The sequence below is a fragment of the Borostomias antarcticus genome (assembly GCF_949987555.1).
Source record: "Borostomias antarcticus genome assembly, chromosome: 23".
NCBI classification, from domain to species: Eukaryota; Metazoa; Chordata; class Actinopteri; order Stomiiformes; family Stomiidae; genus Borostomias; species Borostomias antarcticus.
The window spans coordinates 858,524-873,523 of NC_140256.1; the positions used below are offsets into that span (position 1 = coordinate 858,524).

Below are 15,000 nucleotides of genomic sequence, written 5' to 3' on the forward strand. Positions count from 1 at the left end.
CCCCAGCATCGCTGCTCTTTGCTCAGCCAGGGTTGAGCTGCAGAGTCCGAGCGCAGACTGACCGCTGCAGACTCACAGACTGATCACTGCAGACTCACAGACTGACCACTGCAGACTCACAGACTGACCGCTGCAGACTCACAGACTGACCCCTGCAGACTCACAGACTGACCGCTGCAGACTCACAGACTGACCCCTGCAGACTCACAGACTGACCCCTGCAGACTCACAGACTGACCACTGCAGACTCACAGACTGACCACTGCAGACTCACAGACTGACCCCTGCAGACTCACAGACCGACCCCTGCAGACTCACAGACTGACCGCTGCAGACTCACAGACTGACCCCTGCAGACTCAGTCAAGACAGTTCATTTCTATGATGTTCACTACTGGTTCCACAACGTCTGTTTGAAGAAGCATGTTGGGACAGTGAGCTACAGTAGTGTGGTGGACAGTGGGACAGTGGGACAGTGGGAGTATCAGTAGTATGGTGGACATGGGGACAGTGGGACAGGGGGACAGGGGGACAGTGGGACAGGGGGACAGGGGGACAGGGGGACAGTGGGAGTATCAGTAGTATGGGGGACAGGGGGACAAGGGGACAGGGGGACAAGGGGACAGGGGGACAAGGGGACAGGGGGACAGGGGGACAAGGGGACGAGGGGACAAGGGGACAGGGGGACAGGGGGACAGGGGGACAAGGGGACAGGGGGACAGGGGGACAGTGGGAGTATCAGTAGTATGGTAGACAGTGGGACAGTGGGACAGTGGGACAGGGGGACAGGGGGACAGGGGGACAGTGGGACAGTGGGACAGGGGGACAGGGGGACAGTGGGAGTATCAGTAGTGTGGTGGACAGTGGGACAGTGGGACAGTGGGACAGGGGGACAAGGGGACAGGGGGACAGGGGGACAGGGGGACAGTGGGAGTATCAGTAGTATGGGGGACAGGGGGACAAGGGGACAGGGGGACAAGGGGACAGGGGGACAAGGGGACAGGGGGACAGGGGGACAAGGGGACGAGGGGACAAGGGGACAGGGGGACAGGGGGACAGGGGGACAAGGGGACAGGGGGACAAGGGGACAGGGGGACAGGGGGACAGTGGGAGTATCAGTAGTATGGGGGACAGGGGGACAAGGGGACAGGGGGACAGGGGGACAAGGGGACAGGGGGACAGAGGGACAGGGGGACAGAGGGGCAGTGAGACAGGGGGACAGGGGGACAGGGGGACAGAGGGGCAGTGAGACAGGGGGACAGGGGGACAGTGGGACAGGGGGACAGAGGGGCAGTGAGACAGGGGGACAGGGGGACAAGGGGACAGGGGGACAAGGGGACAGGGGGACAGGGGGACAAGGGGACAGGGGGACGAGGGGACAGGGGGACAGGGGGACAAGGGGACAGGGGGACAGTGGGACAGTGGGAGTATCAGTAGTATGGGGGACAGGGGGACAGTGGGACAGTGGGACAGTGGGACAGGGGGACAGGGGGACAGTGGGACAGGGGGACAGGGGGACAGGGGGACAGTGGGACAGGGGGACAGGGGGACAGTGGGACAGTGGGACAGGGGGACAGGGGGACAGGTGGACAGGGGGACAGGGGGACAGGTGGACAGGGGGACAGGGGGACAGGGGGACAGGGGGACAGAGGGACAGGGGGACAGAGGGACAGGGGGACAGGGGGACAGGGGGACAGGTGGACAGGGGGACAGGTGAAAAGGGGGACAGGGGGACAGGGGGACAGAGGGACAGGGGGACAGGGGGACAGGGGGACAGGTGGACAGGGGGACAGGGGGACAGTGGGAGTATCAGTAGTGTGGTGGACAGTGGGACAGTGGGACAGGGGGACAGGGGGACAGGGGGACAGGGGGACAGTGGGACAGGGGGACAGTGGGACAGGGGGACAGGGGGACAGTGGGAGTCCCAGCCACATGTGCAGCGTTGAGAGAGACGCCTTGCTGCTCCCAGCTTGTTTCCACTTACAGGAACATGTTATTGTTATAATTGAGTTGCTTAGCAGACACACTTATCTCCCATGAATCTGACGGCGCTGTTTACATTTCTGTGTATTATAATTTACACAGCTGGATCGCTACTGAAGCAAAGCAGCCGGACTATTCATTTAAGATTTTCTACTTTAGTTGTCAGTGTCATGCACGGATTAAAACTGTTTATACACACACACGCTCTCTCTCTCTCTCTCTCTCTCTCTCTCTCTCTCTCTCTCTCGCTCTCTCTCTCTCACACACACACACACACACACATGTGCTTGTCCACACATGCCTGTCCACGCGCATGCTCTCCTATGCGCTCTCACACTAACACAAACACGGCAGAGTCAGCCGAGATCTACTGCCTTTTGTGTTAGTGTGTTTTCCCCATCCTCTGACCCCTGAACTCTGACCCCTCCCAGGTTCACCGTGCTGCCGTCCGGCTCTCTGAAGATCACTGACGTCCGACTGATTGATAGCAAACTTTACACTTGTTCAGCTGCCAACCCAGCAGGGAATGTGTCCCTTAGCTACAATTTACACATTCAGGGTACGTCCGAGTCTCAGCCCCGCCCTTCCATCACACTGCTAGCTCACATTCTTTACCCGGTCTGACGTGGAAACAGGTGAGCAGATGACCCACAAAACCTTGTGTGGTCCAGAAACCTTGGAAAAGAAAAAACTAAGGCAACTCTTCTGGTTCAAAATTAAAAAGCCTTTATTATTGGGCTAGTTCATGATGAACATATACAAATGTCGACTTATTTCGGCCAAGAGGTCTTCATCAGGGCAGACGCCTCTTGGCTGAAACATGTAGGCATTTTTAAATGTTCATCATGAACTAGTCCAAGAATAACGGCTTTTTAATTTTGTACCAGAAGAGCTGCCTTAGTTTTTTCTTTTCCATGGTATTATGACTCCCTGCTAAAGAGCACCTTCTTGGTTCACCTGCCTCAACCCACTCGTTTTATTGGTCCAAAAACCTTCTTTTATTTCCTCAGCAAAGCCCAAGATTCAGACTGGCCCCTCCCTGCTGAGGGCTCTGATTGGCCAGGCGCTGACGCTGCCGTGTGTGGTCCAGGGGGAGCCGCGTCCTGAGGTCAGCTGGTTCCATAACGGTCTTCCCCTGGAGGTCACAGACAAGGCGGCCCTCAGGATCCTGAGGGTCAGCCTGGCCGACCAGGGCGCCTACAGCTGTGTGGCCAAGAACAGCGCTGGACAGGACACTATGGAGGTCAGCCTGGAGGTGCTAGGTCAGTCTCACTATGGAGGTCAACCTTGAGGTTCTGGGTCAGTCTGACACCGTGTCCATCAGCCTCTCTGTCTGACCTTGTCCTCGTGTCCGTGGAGGATGAACAGAAGCACAAACGTTGAACAATGAAATGCAGCGGTTTAGTTTTTTAGAGTTAATCAATGTTGACAGTAGAGATGTAACGGTGTGAAATTTTTATATCACGATTATAGTGACCAAAATTATCACGGCCCTGTCCGGTTCACAAGAGCAACCCCCCCCAAACCCCCCATCCCAGGAAGAGAAGAGAAGCCTGAGTCTTTTGAGGCCCACCCCAGCTAGCGGGAAATGTTGGCTAACGTTCCCAACACGTTCTGCTAATGTTTTCACATTCTTAGAGCATTCTTAGAACAAATGATTGCTAGCTGGGCTTCTCAAGGAGGCAGCTCACATGGTTAGAGTCCGTCTGCTCAAGCCTCTAGATCTCCCCAGAGCACGGATCAGTCTGTGTGGGAGTGTTAGCCAGTTGATTGAGGTGCTCTTTGACCCTAAAGGTTGACGCTGGCTGAGGAATGGCTTCCAGAAAGCCCGGGCTTAGGGTTAACGAGGGGGCAGAGGACACATGACTCACCATGTCTGGGGCCAACAGAACCTTCACCTCAGGGACTCAGCCTTTTACTAACGATTAGCTGGACAAGCTCATTTGACACCTCGTACAAGACTTGACTCGACCCCGATACCACCCAGGAGATTAAGTTAACCTGGGTCTAATCCTGTTGCTCTCCCGTTGTCTCTCTTCTTCATGACCGTTCGTCTCATCTCTCTGTCTTCATGACCGTTGGTCTCATCTCTCTGTCTTCATGACTATTCGTCTCATCTCTCTGTCTTCATGACTATTCGTCTCATCTCTCTGTCTTCCTGACTATTCGTCTCATCTCTCTTCTTCATGACTATTCGTCTCATCTCTCTGTCTTCATGACTATTCGTCTCATCTCTCTGTCTTCATGACCGTTGGTCTCATCTCTCTGTCTTCATGACTATTCGTCTCATCTCTCTGTCTTCATGACTATTCGTCTCATCTCTCTGTCTTCCTGACTATTCATCTCATCTCTCTGTCTTCCTGACTATTCGTCTCATCTCTCTGTCTTCATGACTATTCGTCTCATCTCTCTGTCTTCATGACTATTCGTCTCATCTCTCTGTCTTCCTGACTATTCATCTCATCTCTCTGTCTTCCTGACTATTCGTCTCATCTCTCTGTCTTCATGACTATTCGTCTCATCTCTCTGTCTTCCTGACTATTCGTCTCATCTCTCTGTCTTCATGACCGTTGGTCTCATCTCTCTGTCTTCATGACTATTCGTCTCATCTCTCTGTCTTCATGACTATTCATCTCATCTCTGTCTTCCTGACTATTCGTCTCATCTCTCTGTCTTCATGACTATTCGTCTCATCTCTCTGTCTTCCTGACTATTCGTCTCATCTCTCTGTCTTCATGACTATTCGTCTCATCTCTCTGTCTTCCTGACTATTCGTCTCATCTCTCTCCAGAGGCCCCGTCGTTTGCGGACGCTGGTGACGGCATCATGGAGAAGGTGGCTAACAGCAAGGTGCTCATCCCCTGCCCTGCCCAAGGTATGGCTAACAGCAAGGTGCTCATCCCCTGCCCTGCCCAAGGTTTGGCTAACAGCAAGGTGCTCATCCCCTGCCCTGCCTAAGGTGTAGCTGCATGTATAGCAGGGATGAGTCATCCCAGAGGGGAGGGGAGGGGGGGGGGGGGGGGGTGAGACCTGTCTGGCATCAAAGGAAAAAAACATCTTTTTTCAGACACAGCCCCATTATCTCCCTGCAGAGAAAAGTAGGTGGAAAGTGTGGATTGTGAACTTCAAAGTGCTGATCCTCTTTCTCCAGGAGGCTCTTAGTCTGATCACCTCTTCCTACCTGCGGCTGGGCGCTCATTCTCTCACAGCACTTCCTCTGTCTGGGTATTTCAACATCTTGGACAAGGTAGCACTCTGCCTGGCTGGGAAAGTGCTTTTTCTTATCAAAGGATATGTCTGGGAACATTGTTCTCTCTCTCTCTATCTCTGTGTGTGTGTGTGTGTGTGTGTGTGTGTGTGTGTGTGTGTGTGTGTTTCTATCTATATTTTCGGGTGCTGTTCGTTCTTTGCTGTCTTTCCGCCCCCTCAGACAGGATATGGAAATAGATGTTGTTTGTGGAGAGCTGTGCCGTGGTAGAGTGAGGGTGAGGGTGTATTTGGGAAGAGGGGGCTGATGTGAAAGGGTGAGGGTAAGGGTGAGGGTGAGGGTGAGGGTGAGGGTGAGGGTGAGGGTGAGGGTGAGGGTGAGGGTAAGGGTGAGGATAAGGGTGAGGGAGGGTGAGGGTGAGGGTGAGGGTTAGGGTTACATCATTCTTCCGACTCTTTCTCTCCCTCTCTCTCTCCCTCTCTCTCTCTCTCTCCCTCTCTCTCTCTCTCTCTCCTCTCTCTCTCTCTCTCTCTCTCTCTCTCTCTCCCTCTCTCTCCCTCTCTCTCTCTCTCCATCTCTCTCTTTCTCTCTCCCTCTCTCTCTCCCTCTCTCTCTCCCCCTCTCTCTCTCTCTCTCTCTCTCTCTCTACCTCTCTCTCTCTCTCTCTCTCTCTCTCTGAGTCACATCTGCTGTCCTGTGGAGGGGGGGAGGGGGGGCTGCTCTTCTGGGAGAGGAATCCTAATAACAGGCTGCTGGTGTCAGATGATGGACAGAGATGTCAGGCTGCTCCGCCCCGCAGCCGAGGAAGAGGAGGAGGAGGAGGAGGAGGAGGAGGAAGATGGACAGAGATGTCAGGGTACTCCGCCCCGCAGCCGAGGAAGAGGAGGAGGAGGAGGAGGAGGAGGAGGAAGATGGACAGAGATGTCAGGGTGCTCCGCCACGCAGCGAGGAAGAGGAGGAGGAGGAGGAAGATGGGCTCCTCTCTGGCCGGCCATGCAGAGAGCCTGGGTGGGCGGGCAGAGGGCCGGCTGTCATGGCTCGTCCAGGAGACGCTCTGACAGCTCCAGACAGCGTCTCGTCCATGTCCTCATCCAGACAGCTCATCCCTGGAAGCAGCGGCTCGTCCATGTCCTCATCCAGACAGCTCATCTCTGGACACAGTGGCTCGTCCATGTCCTCATCCATGTCCTCATCTCTGGACGCAGCGGCTCGTCCATGTCCTCATCCAGACATTACCTGGACGGACGCGGAGATGAAAGGAGACGTTTCCCATCAGGACATTATTAACGGGCCAATGAGAGCATTGTGTAATCTCTATAATGGAGGAGGTAGTTGTTTAAAACACACATGGAAGAAATAACGCTGGTCTCAGTAAACACTAAACAGGCCTTAATGAGTCTAAACCCAACATCTGCTCGCATTTCCTCCCAGGAATGAGATAATACGTTTAAGTCAGTGTTCCTGTTCCAGAGGTAAACATGTGCTTGGCGTGGCGTCGGGTTAGAAGCTCACGTTGGGTTCCTCCGTGTCCCCGGAGTTGAGCCTGTTTGGATTTGACACGTGTGTGTTTTGGTTCCTCAGACGCTCGCTGGTGTTGTTTGTCCTGAACAGTGTAAACTGTGCCTCTGGAAATAGACCCAGGATCTACCCCCAGGATCTACCCCCCTCTGGACAGGACGTCCTGGGGCGGGGGTATAGGACGGGGTAAATAGGGGTAAATGGATCCACCGCATCCCAAACTCCGTCCCCTGCCCCAGACCCGGGTCCTCCCAGGCGAGCCCCAGGCACATCTGTTTTGTCCTGCTGAGCGAGCGTCCCGATGCTTTGAACTCCCAGAATCCACCACCCCTCACGGCCTCAGACCCTCCCCCCTGATACCGCCCATAAATCACCACGCCTGCACTGTAAAATCACAAATATACCCCTAGATTGCGTCTGGCGTTTGCGGTTTGTGTTGTGACCTTGCAGTGTGACCTTGCAGTATCCCGGCTAGCGGGGCGATTCCTCTCTCAGTGGCTATTTTGGCAAAGCTTCCCCCGCCGGCCGGCTGTCCAACAGATAAATGTGGACCCATCTTTTTCCAGACTGGGCAACTTGCCATCAAGTCCCTCAGGAGAGGAAGCAGAGAGAGATTGAAGTAACTGTACATTCTGTCAGCCTGGGATCGATAAATCTAATGTATATCTTTCCTCTGGGACCCCCCCCCCCCCTCTATACACCTGCAGGGTCCCCCCCCCCCAAGGTGCGCTGGTTCAAGAACGGTCTGGAGATTCTTCCCGACCAATCGGAGCTCTCGGTGACACAGGACGGCTCTCTTGTGATTGGCTGGGCGGCCGCCAGCCACAGCGGGGACTATAAATGCGTGGCGAGCAACGAGGCCGGATCCGTCGAGCGGAAGACCAGGCTGAAAGTGAACAGTGAGACGTCAACACCTCATATCTCCCAACCACAAGTGTTTTCTGTGTTGACGTCTCCCATATGACCTGTTGTGTGCGTCTCCCTCGCTGCCTATCAGCCAGACTGGACTCAGCCTCTCCTCTGTCCCTCTCCAGTCCCCCCAGAGATCCAGGACGATGGGCAGGCCCAGAGCCTCACCCTCACCCTGAAACAGCCTCTCACCCTGGGCTGTGACGCCTTCGGCATCCCCTCCCCCACCATCACCTGGAGCAAAGATGGACAACCTGTGAGTCACCTACACAAGCATGCCCACAGAATAAACACACAGCCCTGTCTCTATTATCCTACAGGTATACAGCCCCGCTCACTGACCTCACTCATATCTGGCAACACAGTGCCACCCTGTGGTCGCTGGGAGAATCACACCCTAAATGGCCTTGGTAAACAGGGTTCTACTGTGATGGGGTTCCACTGTGATGAGGACCCACTGTGATGGGGTTCCACTGTGTGCAGGTGGAGCAGATCCCGGGGGTGTACCTGCAGAACGGGAAGAGGCTGTTGAGGATCTACCGGGTCCAGGCGGAACACGCCGGCCGGTTCTCCTGCTCCGCCCAGAACGTGGCGGGGGAGGCGCGGCGGGACTACGACATCCAGGTGCAAGGTGAGCGCTCACACTCCGCAGGGGATGAGATTACTGCAGCTTTAGAATCCAAGAATGGATTTGTCCCCCAAGAGTTAGGGTTAGGGTTATACATGTAACCTGTGTGTGTGTGTGTGTGTGTGTGTGTGTGTGTGTGTGTGTGTGTGTGTGTGTTTATGTGTGTGTGTGTGTGTGCATGTGTGTGTGTGTGTGTGTGTGTCAGCTCCACCAGTGATCTCGGGGGGCTCCAGGCTGCAGGAAGTGTCCGTGGTTTTGGGACAGGAAGTGCAGCTCCAGTGTCAGGTCAGCGGAAGTCCGGCTCCGAGGGTGGAGTGGAGTCGTGACGGAGAGTGAGTTCTTCTTCTTCTCCTTCTTCTTCTTCTTCTTCTTCTTCTTCTTCTTCTTCTTCTTCTTCTTCTTTTTCTTCTTCTTCTTCTCCTTCTTCTTCTTCTTCTTCTTCTTCTCTTCTTCTCTTCTTCTTCTCCTTCTTCTCCTACTTCTTCTCCTTCTTCTTCCTCTTCTGCTTCTTCATCTGCTTCTTCTTCTTCTTCCTCTTCTTCTTCTTCCTCTTCTTCTTCTTCCTCTTCTTCTTCTACCTCTTCTTCTTCTTCTTCCTCTTCTTCTTCTTCTTCTTCTTCCTCTTCTTCTTCTTCTTCTTCTTCCTCTTCTTCTTCTTCTTCCTCTTCCTCTTCCTCTTCTTCTTCTTCTTCTTCTTCTTCTTCTTCTTCTTCTTCTTCTTCCTCTTTCTCTTTTTCCTCTTCTTCTTTTTCTTCCTCTTTCTCTTCTTCCTCATATTCTTCTTCTTCCTCTTCCTCTTCTACTTCTTCTTCTTCTTCTTCTGCAGTCTGGTTGGTCTGCTATGAGGCGCTCTGACACTCTAGTCTGGAGTCAAGCACCACTAAACATGGGCAGAGGGGCGGAGCCAGCGCATGACCTGTCAAATCCAGCCAATCATGACAAGGGAGGCGGGAGTTTAGAGAGCTCCGTACAGCCCTGCCGCAGCGAGGGCTTCTGGGAGCTCAGATTCCCGGCGCTCTAAGCCCTCTCTCCCCCGCCTGTCTCCAGGGTGCTGTCGAGGAGCGGGGACCCCCACGTGGACTTCCTGGAGGAGGGCCAGGGCCTGAGGGTGAGGGCCGCCAGGCTGAGGGACCAGGGCCTCTACCAGTGTCTGGCCAGCAACAACGCCGGCACGCAGATGCGCCAGTTCCGCGTCACGGTCCAAGGTAGGACCGCCTCGCACGCACCCCTGTCATGTGATCTCAACTGGGACCAGCCATCCAATCATCTGGTCCTCTCAGATTCACTCTCAGATTGTTATTCAGCCAAGTAAACTTGCACCGATGAGGAATTTATTTTTCTTACTCTTACTCGTCGTCACTGAAAATGAGGGCAACTTCACTGTCTTTCCAGTTTAAATAAAGGTTATTGAATTGAATTGAATTGAATTGAATTGAATTGAATATACAGTAACCAGGTCTGTTAGGGGATGACAATAAAAATAGAACAAGACAGTACAGTGCAAAATACAATAGTACTGGATACGATACTTTATACTTTATAGGGACATTTGTCTGGACTCAATACTGCGCATACATAGATCGCCTCTATACAAGTGAAGTGATACCAGTGAAGTGATACCAGTGAAGTGATACCAGTGAAGTGATACCAGTGAAGTGATACCAGTGAAGTGACACCATCCCTCCTCCTCCCCGGTCTGTCCAGCCCCTCCCAGTATCCGGGGCCCCAGGGAGCCGTCGGAGGTGTGGGTGGTCCTGGGGTTCCCCGCGGTGCTGGTGTGTGAGGCGGAGGGCTCCCCCGCGCCCAGCATCACCTGGCTGAGGGACGGCCAGCCCATCGTGTCCAGCGCCCAGCTGACCTACACGCAGGGGGGCCGCGCGCTGAGGCTGGGGGCGGCGCGGGGGGACAGCGCTGGACGATACACCTGCCGCGCCTCCAACCCCGCCGGCTCCGCCCTCAAACACTACACCCTCGGCGTCCTGGGTGAGACAGAACAGAGACAGAACAGAGACACATCACCGAACCTACCGGGTCCAGGTCCAGGGGCCCAAGAGCTCAGGGGCCCTTTCTTGTGGCTTAGTCATTCATGTCAATAACAAGTCACAAGAAAGAAACTATCATGAAACTTTTTAAATGAGTGTTTATCTGTAGTACTTTAGAGGGGATGAGTACTCCATACAATATGGGGGCTCTAACTGTTTTGGGCCCATAGTTGAGAAGTCCTCCCCACTAGGTCCCTCGAGTCAAAACCGAGCTGGATAAAGCTGCTTTTATTGTGAGATTTCTCTTATCTTCAAATTGGATTTGAATGCCGTCTCATTGGGCGAATTCAAAACAGGGATAAATGAAATGGGGGGGGGGGCGTTACGTGTCTGTGCCCAGGGGCCCATCATTACATAACATTGATTGAACTATGATTCCCTGGATCAACAGTAAAGCATGTTTAAAGCGCTTACTCACTGGGTCTAGTACATTTTTGCCGATTAACTTTTTTAGTACTAGTCTTTTTTTGCTTTGTTATAACACTCCTTTCAACTGTCCCTGGATCAGTTCCCCCCCAGATCGAGGGAGGCGACTCCACGCCCCTGAGTTTTGGCGTCCGAGAGGTGAAAGTGCGGATCAACGGAACGTTAACGGTTTCCTGTCTGGCTAAAGGCTTCCCCGAGCCCACCACCCAGTGGTTCAAAGACGGACAGGTCGGTGCCCCGCTTTCCTCTCCCCCGTTTATCTGGTCCATTCGGTCGTAGAAAGCGTCCATCCCTGCCGGTGCAATAGAGTCCTAATAGAGTCCTAATAGAGTCTTAATAGAGTCCTAATAGAGTCCTAATAGAGTCCTAATAGAGTCCTAATAAAGTCCTAATAGAGTCCTAATAGAGACCTAATAGAGTCCCAATAGAGTCCTCATAGAGTCCTAATAGAGTCCTAATAGAGTCCTAATAGAGTCCTAATAGAGTCTTAATAGAGTCCTAATAGAGTCCTAATAGAGTCCTAATAGAGTCCTAATAAAGTCCTAATAGAGTCCTAATAGAGTCCTAATAGAGTCCTAATAGAGTCCCAATAGAGTCCTAATAGAGTCCTCATAGAGTCCTAATAGAGTCCTTATAGAGTCCCAATAGAGTCCCAATAGAGTCCTCATAGAGTCCTAATAGAGTCCTAATAGAGTCCTAATAGAGTCCTAATAGACTCCCAATAGAGTCCTAATAGAGTCCTAATAGAGTCCTAATAGAGTCCTAATAGAGTCCTGTTCTCTCCGCTCCCCAGCTGCTGAGCGGTCAGCTTCACGCCGGTCTGCGCGCCGACGGTCACCTCCTCCACATCGCCAGCGCCGTGCTCTCCCACGAGGGACAGTACACCTGCGTGGTCGCCAACACCGCCGGGGAGGACAAGAGGGACTTCCATGTCACCGTTCAGGGTCAGTGTGCCGCGCTAGGCTACTGCATGATAGTAGCTGACAATAATCATAATCATAATCATAATAATAATAATACTGATACTTATAATAATAATAATAATAATAATAATAATAATAATAATAATTATTATTATTATTATTATTGTTATTATTATTAAGGGCTACCCTAGTACTGTACTACTACTACTTCTACTACTACTACTACTACCACTACTACTACTACTACTACTACTACTACTACTATTACTACTACTACTACTACCACTACTACTACTACTACTACTACTACTACTACTACTACTACTACTACCACTACTACTACTACTACTACCATCACCATTACCATTACCATCACCATCACTACTACCACTACCACTACTACTACTACTACTACTACTACTACTACTACTACTACCACTACTACTACTACCACTACTACTACTACTACTACTACTACTACTACTACGAGTACTACTAGTACTACTACTACTACGAGTACTACTAGTACTACTACTACTACTACGAGTACTACTAGTACTGCTGCTGCACATGTCAGTGTCCCAGGTTGCTGCGTCCTCTTCCTGTATTCACGCCCTGTCGTTCTCCCACGCCCTCTCTCTCTCCCCAGTCCCGCCCATCCTCCAGCGGGTGAACCACGGCTCGGCGGCGTGGGGTCTGAGGGACGAGGAGGACGAGGACGGGGACGAGACGGCGGCGGAGAGGAGGGAGGTGGTCCTGGGACACCAGGTCAGCCTGTCCTGCGAGAGCAACGCCATCCCCCCGCCACGCCTCAGCTGGTACCGGGAGGGACGCCAGCTCTCCCCCGCCGACGGAGTCATGCTGTTCCCAGGTGAGGGGGTGAGGGGGATGAGGGGGGTGAGGAGGATGAGGGGGGTGAGGGGGGTGAGGAGGATGAGGGGGGTGAGGGGGGTGAGGGGGGTGAGGAGGATGAGGGGGGTGAGGGGGGTGAGGGGAGTGAGGAGGGTGAGGGGGGTGAGGGGGGTGAGGGGGGTGAGGGGAGTGAGGAGGGTGAGGGGGGTGAGGGGAGTGAGGAGGGTGAGGGGGGTGAGGGGGGTGAGGAGGATGAGGGGGATGAGGGGGTGAGGGGGGTGAGGGGAGTGAGGGGGGTGAGGAGGGTGAGGGGGTGAGGGGGGTGAGGGGAGTGAGGAGGGTGAGGGGGGTGAGGGGGGTGAGGGGGGTGAGGGGAGTGAGGAGGGTGAGGGGGGTGAGGGGAGTGAGGGGGGTGAGGGGGGTGAGGGGAGTGAGGAGGGTGAGGGGGGTGAGGGGGGTGAGGAGGATGAGGGGGATGAGGGGGTGAGGGGAGTGAGGGGGGTGAGGAGGGTGAGGGGGTGAGGGGGGTGAGGGGAGTGAGGAGGGTGAGGGGGGTGAGGGGAGTGAGGAGGGTGAGGGGGGTGAGGGGGGTGAGGAGGATGAGGGGGGTGAGGGGGGTGAGGGAGGTGAGGGGGGCGTGGCCTCATTTTAACCAATGGCATCACACCGTGGAATTCCTGAAGCACTGTGCTCTCGGGGTGGAGGAACTCCTGAGTGATGTGTTGAGTGGCGCCCCCAGGTGGACAGGTGCTGAGTGATGTGTTGGGTGGCGCCCCCTGGTGGACAGACTCCTGAGTGATGTGTTGAGTGGCGCCCCCTGGTGGACAGACTCCTGAGTGATGTGTTGTGTGGCGCCCCAGGTGGACAGACTCCTGAGTGATGTGTTGGGTGGCGCCCCCTGGTGGACAGACTCCTGAGTGATGTGTTGTGTGGCGCCCCCTGGTGGACAGACTCCTGAGTGATGTGTTGAGTGGCGCCCCCTGGTGGACAGACTCCTGAGTGATGTGTTGTGTGGCGCCCCAGGTGGACAGACTCCTGAGTGATGTGTTGGGTGGCGCCCCCTGGTGGACAGACTCCTGAGTGATGTGTTGTGTGGCGCCCCCAGGTGGACAGACTCCTGAGTGATGTGTTGTGTGGCGCCCCAGGTGGACAGACTCCTGAGTGATGTGTTGAGTGGCGCCCCCAGGTGGACAGACTGAGTGATGTGTTGTGTGGCGCCCCCTGGTGGTCAGGTGCTGAGTGATGTGTTGTGTGGCGCCCCAGGTGGACAGACTCCTGAGTGATGTGTTGTGTGGCGCCCCAGGTGGACAGACTCCTGAGTGATGTGTTGTGTGGCGCCCCAGGTGGACAGGTGCTGCAGATCTCCCGGGTGCAGAGGGAGGATGCTGGGAAGTACACGTGTCAGGCTGTGAACGAGGCGGGAGAGGACCGCATGAACTTTGACCTGGAGGTGCTGGGTAAACACACCCTAAACACACTTTAGTTCATGTTTACTACTTCTGCAACAGTGCAATTCCCCCCTGGGAACTACTACAGTAACAATAACAACAACAACAACAACAACAACAATAATAATAATAATAATAATAATAATAACAATAATACTACTGTTAATAATAATAGTAATAACAATAATAATACTACCACTACTAATAATAACAATAATAACAATACTACTACTACTACTACTAATAATAATAATAATAATAACAATAATACTACTACTACTACTCATAATAATAACAATAATAATACTACCACTACTAATAATAACAATAATAACAATACTACTACTACTACTAATAATAATAATAATAATAATAATAATGCTCCTTCCTCTTATTTGTTTGTTTGTTTTATCGTCATGTCTAGTTCCCCCGCTGATCATGGGCTCGTTGGAGACCTTCATGGAGGAGGTAGGAGCTGTGGTCAACAGCACCGTGTCCCTCCACTGTGACGTCACCGGTCACCCGGCTCCATCCGTGTCCTGGCTGAGGGACGGCCAGCCCCTCCTCCCAGACGACCACCACCACCTCAGCGACGACGGCTCCCAGCTGCAGGTCCAACCCCAGAGATGACACATCCACCACACTGTCCCTGTCCCCAACCCCAGAGATAACACATCCACCACACTGTCCCTGTCCCCAACCCCAGAGATAACACATCCACCACACTGTCCCTGTCCCAGAGATGACACATCCACCACACTGTCCCTGTCCCAGAGATAACACATCCACCACACTGTCCCTGTCCCAACCCCAGATCCTGGGTGTGTGATGTGTCTGTGCTGTTCCGCTGGTCAGATCCTGGGTGTGTGATGTGTCTGTGCTGTTCCTCTTCTCGTGGTCAGATCCTGGGTGTGTGATGTGTCTGTGCTGTTCCTCTTCTCGTGGTCAGATCCTGGGTGTGCAGGTGTCGGACATGGCCGAGTACGTGTGCGTGGCGGAGAACAAGGTCGGCTCCGTGGACAAGCGCTTCAGCCTCAAAGTTCAAGGCAAGAGACGCCGCCTGA

The 15,000-nt window shown here is 53.6% G+C and overlaps 1 protein-coding gene across 1 annotated transcript in view; it reads left to right on the top strand.

The window, feature by feature from the left end:
• hmcn2 (hemicentin 2) overlaps positions 1-15,000 on the top strand; it is a gene marked incomplete at both ends in the record, with an annotated part of 57,889 nt that overhangs the window by 19,246 nt on the left and 23,643 nt on the right. Inside the window, 15 exon segments of the mRNA XM_084457375.1 lie at positions 2,414-2,541; positions 2,993-3,244; positions 4,774-4,857; positions 7,416-7,607; positions 7,743-7,873; positions 8,101-8,248; positions 8,451-8,577; positions 9,293-9,450; positions 9,950-10,228; positions 10,796-10,941; positions 11,507-11,657; positions 12,286-12,507; positions 13,832-13,945; positions 14,361-14,548; positions 14,886-14,982. Of these exon segments, the coding sequence (XP_084313501.1) occupies positions 2,414-2,541; positions 2,993-3,244; positions 4,774-4,857; positions 7,416-7,607; positions 7,743-7,873; positions 8,101-8,248; positions 8,451-8,577; positions 9,293-9,450; positions 9,950-10,228; positions 10,796-10,941; positions 11,507-11,657; positions 12,286-12,507; positions 13,832-13,945; positions 14,361-14,548; positions 14,886-14,982 (2,417 nt within the window).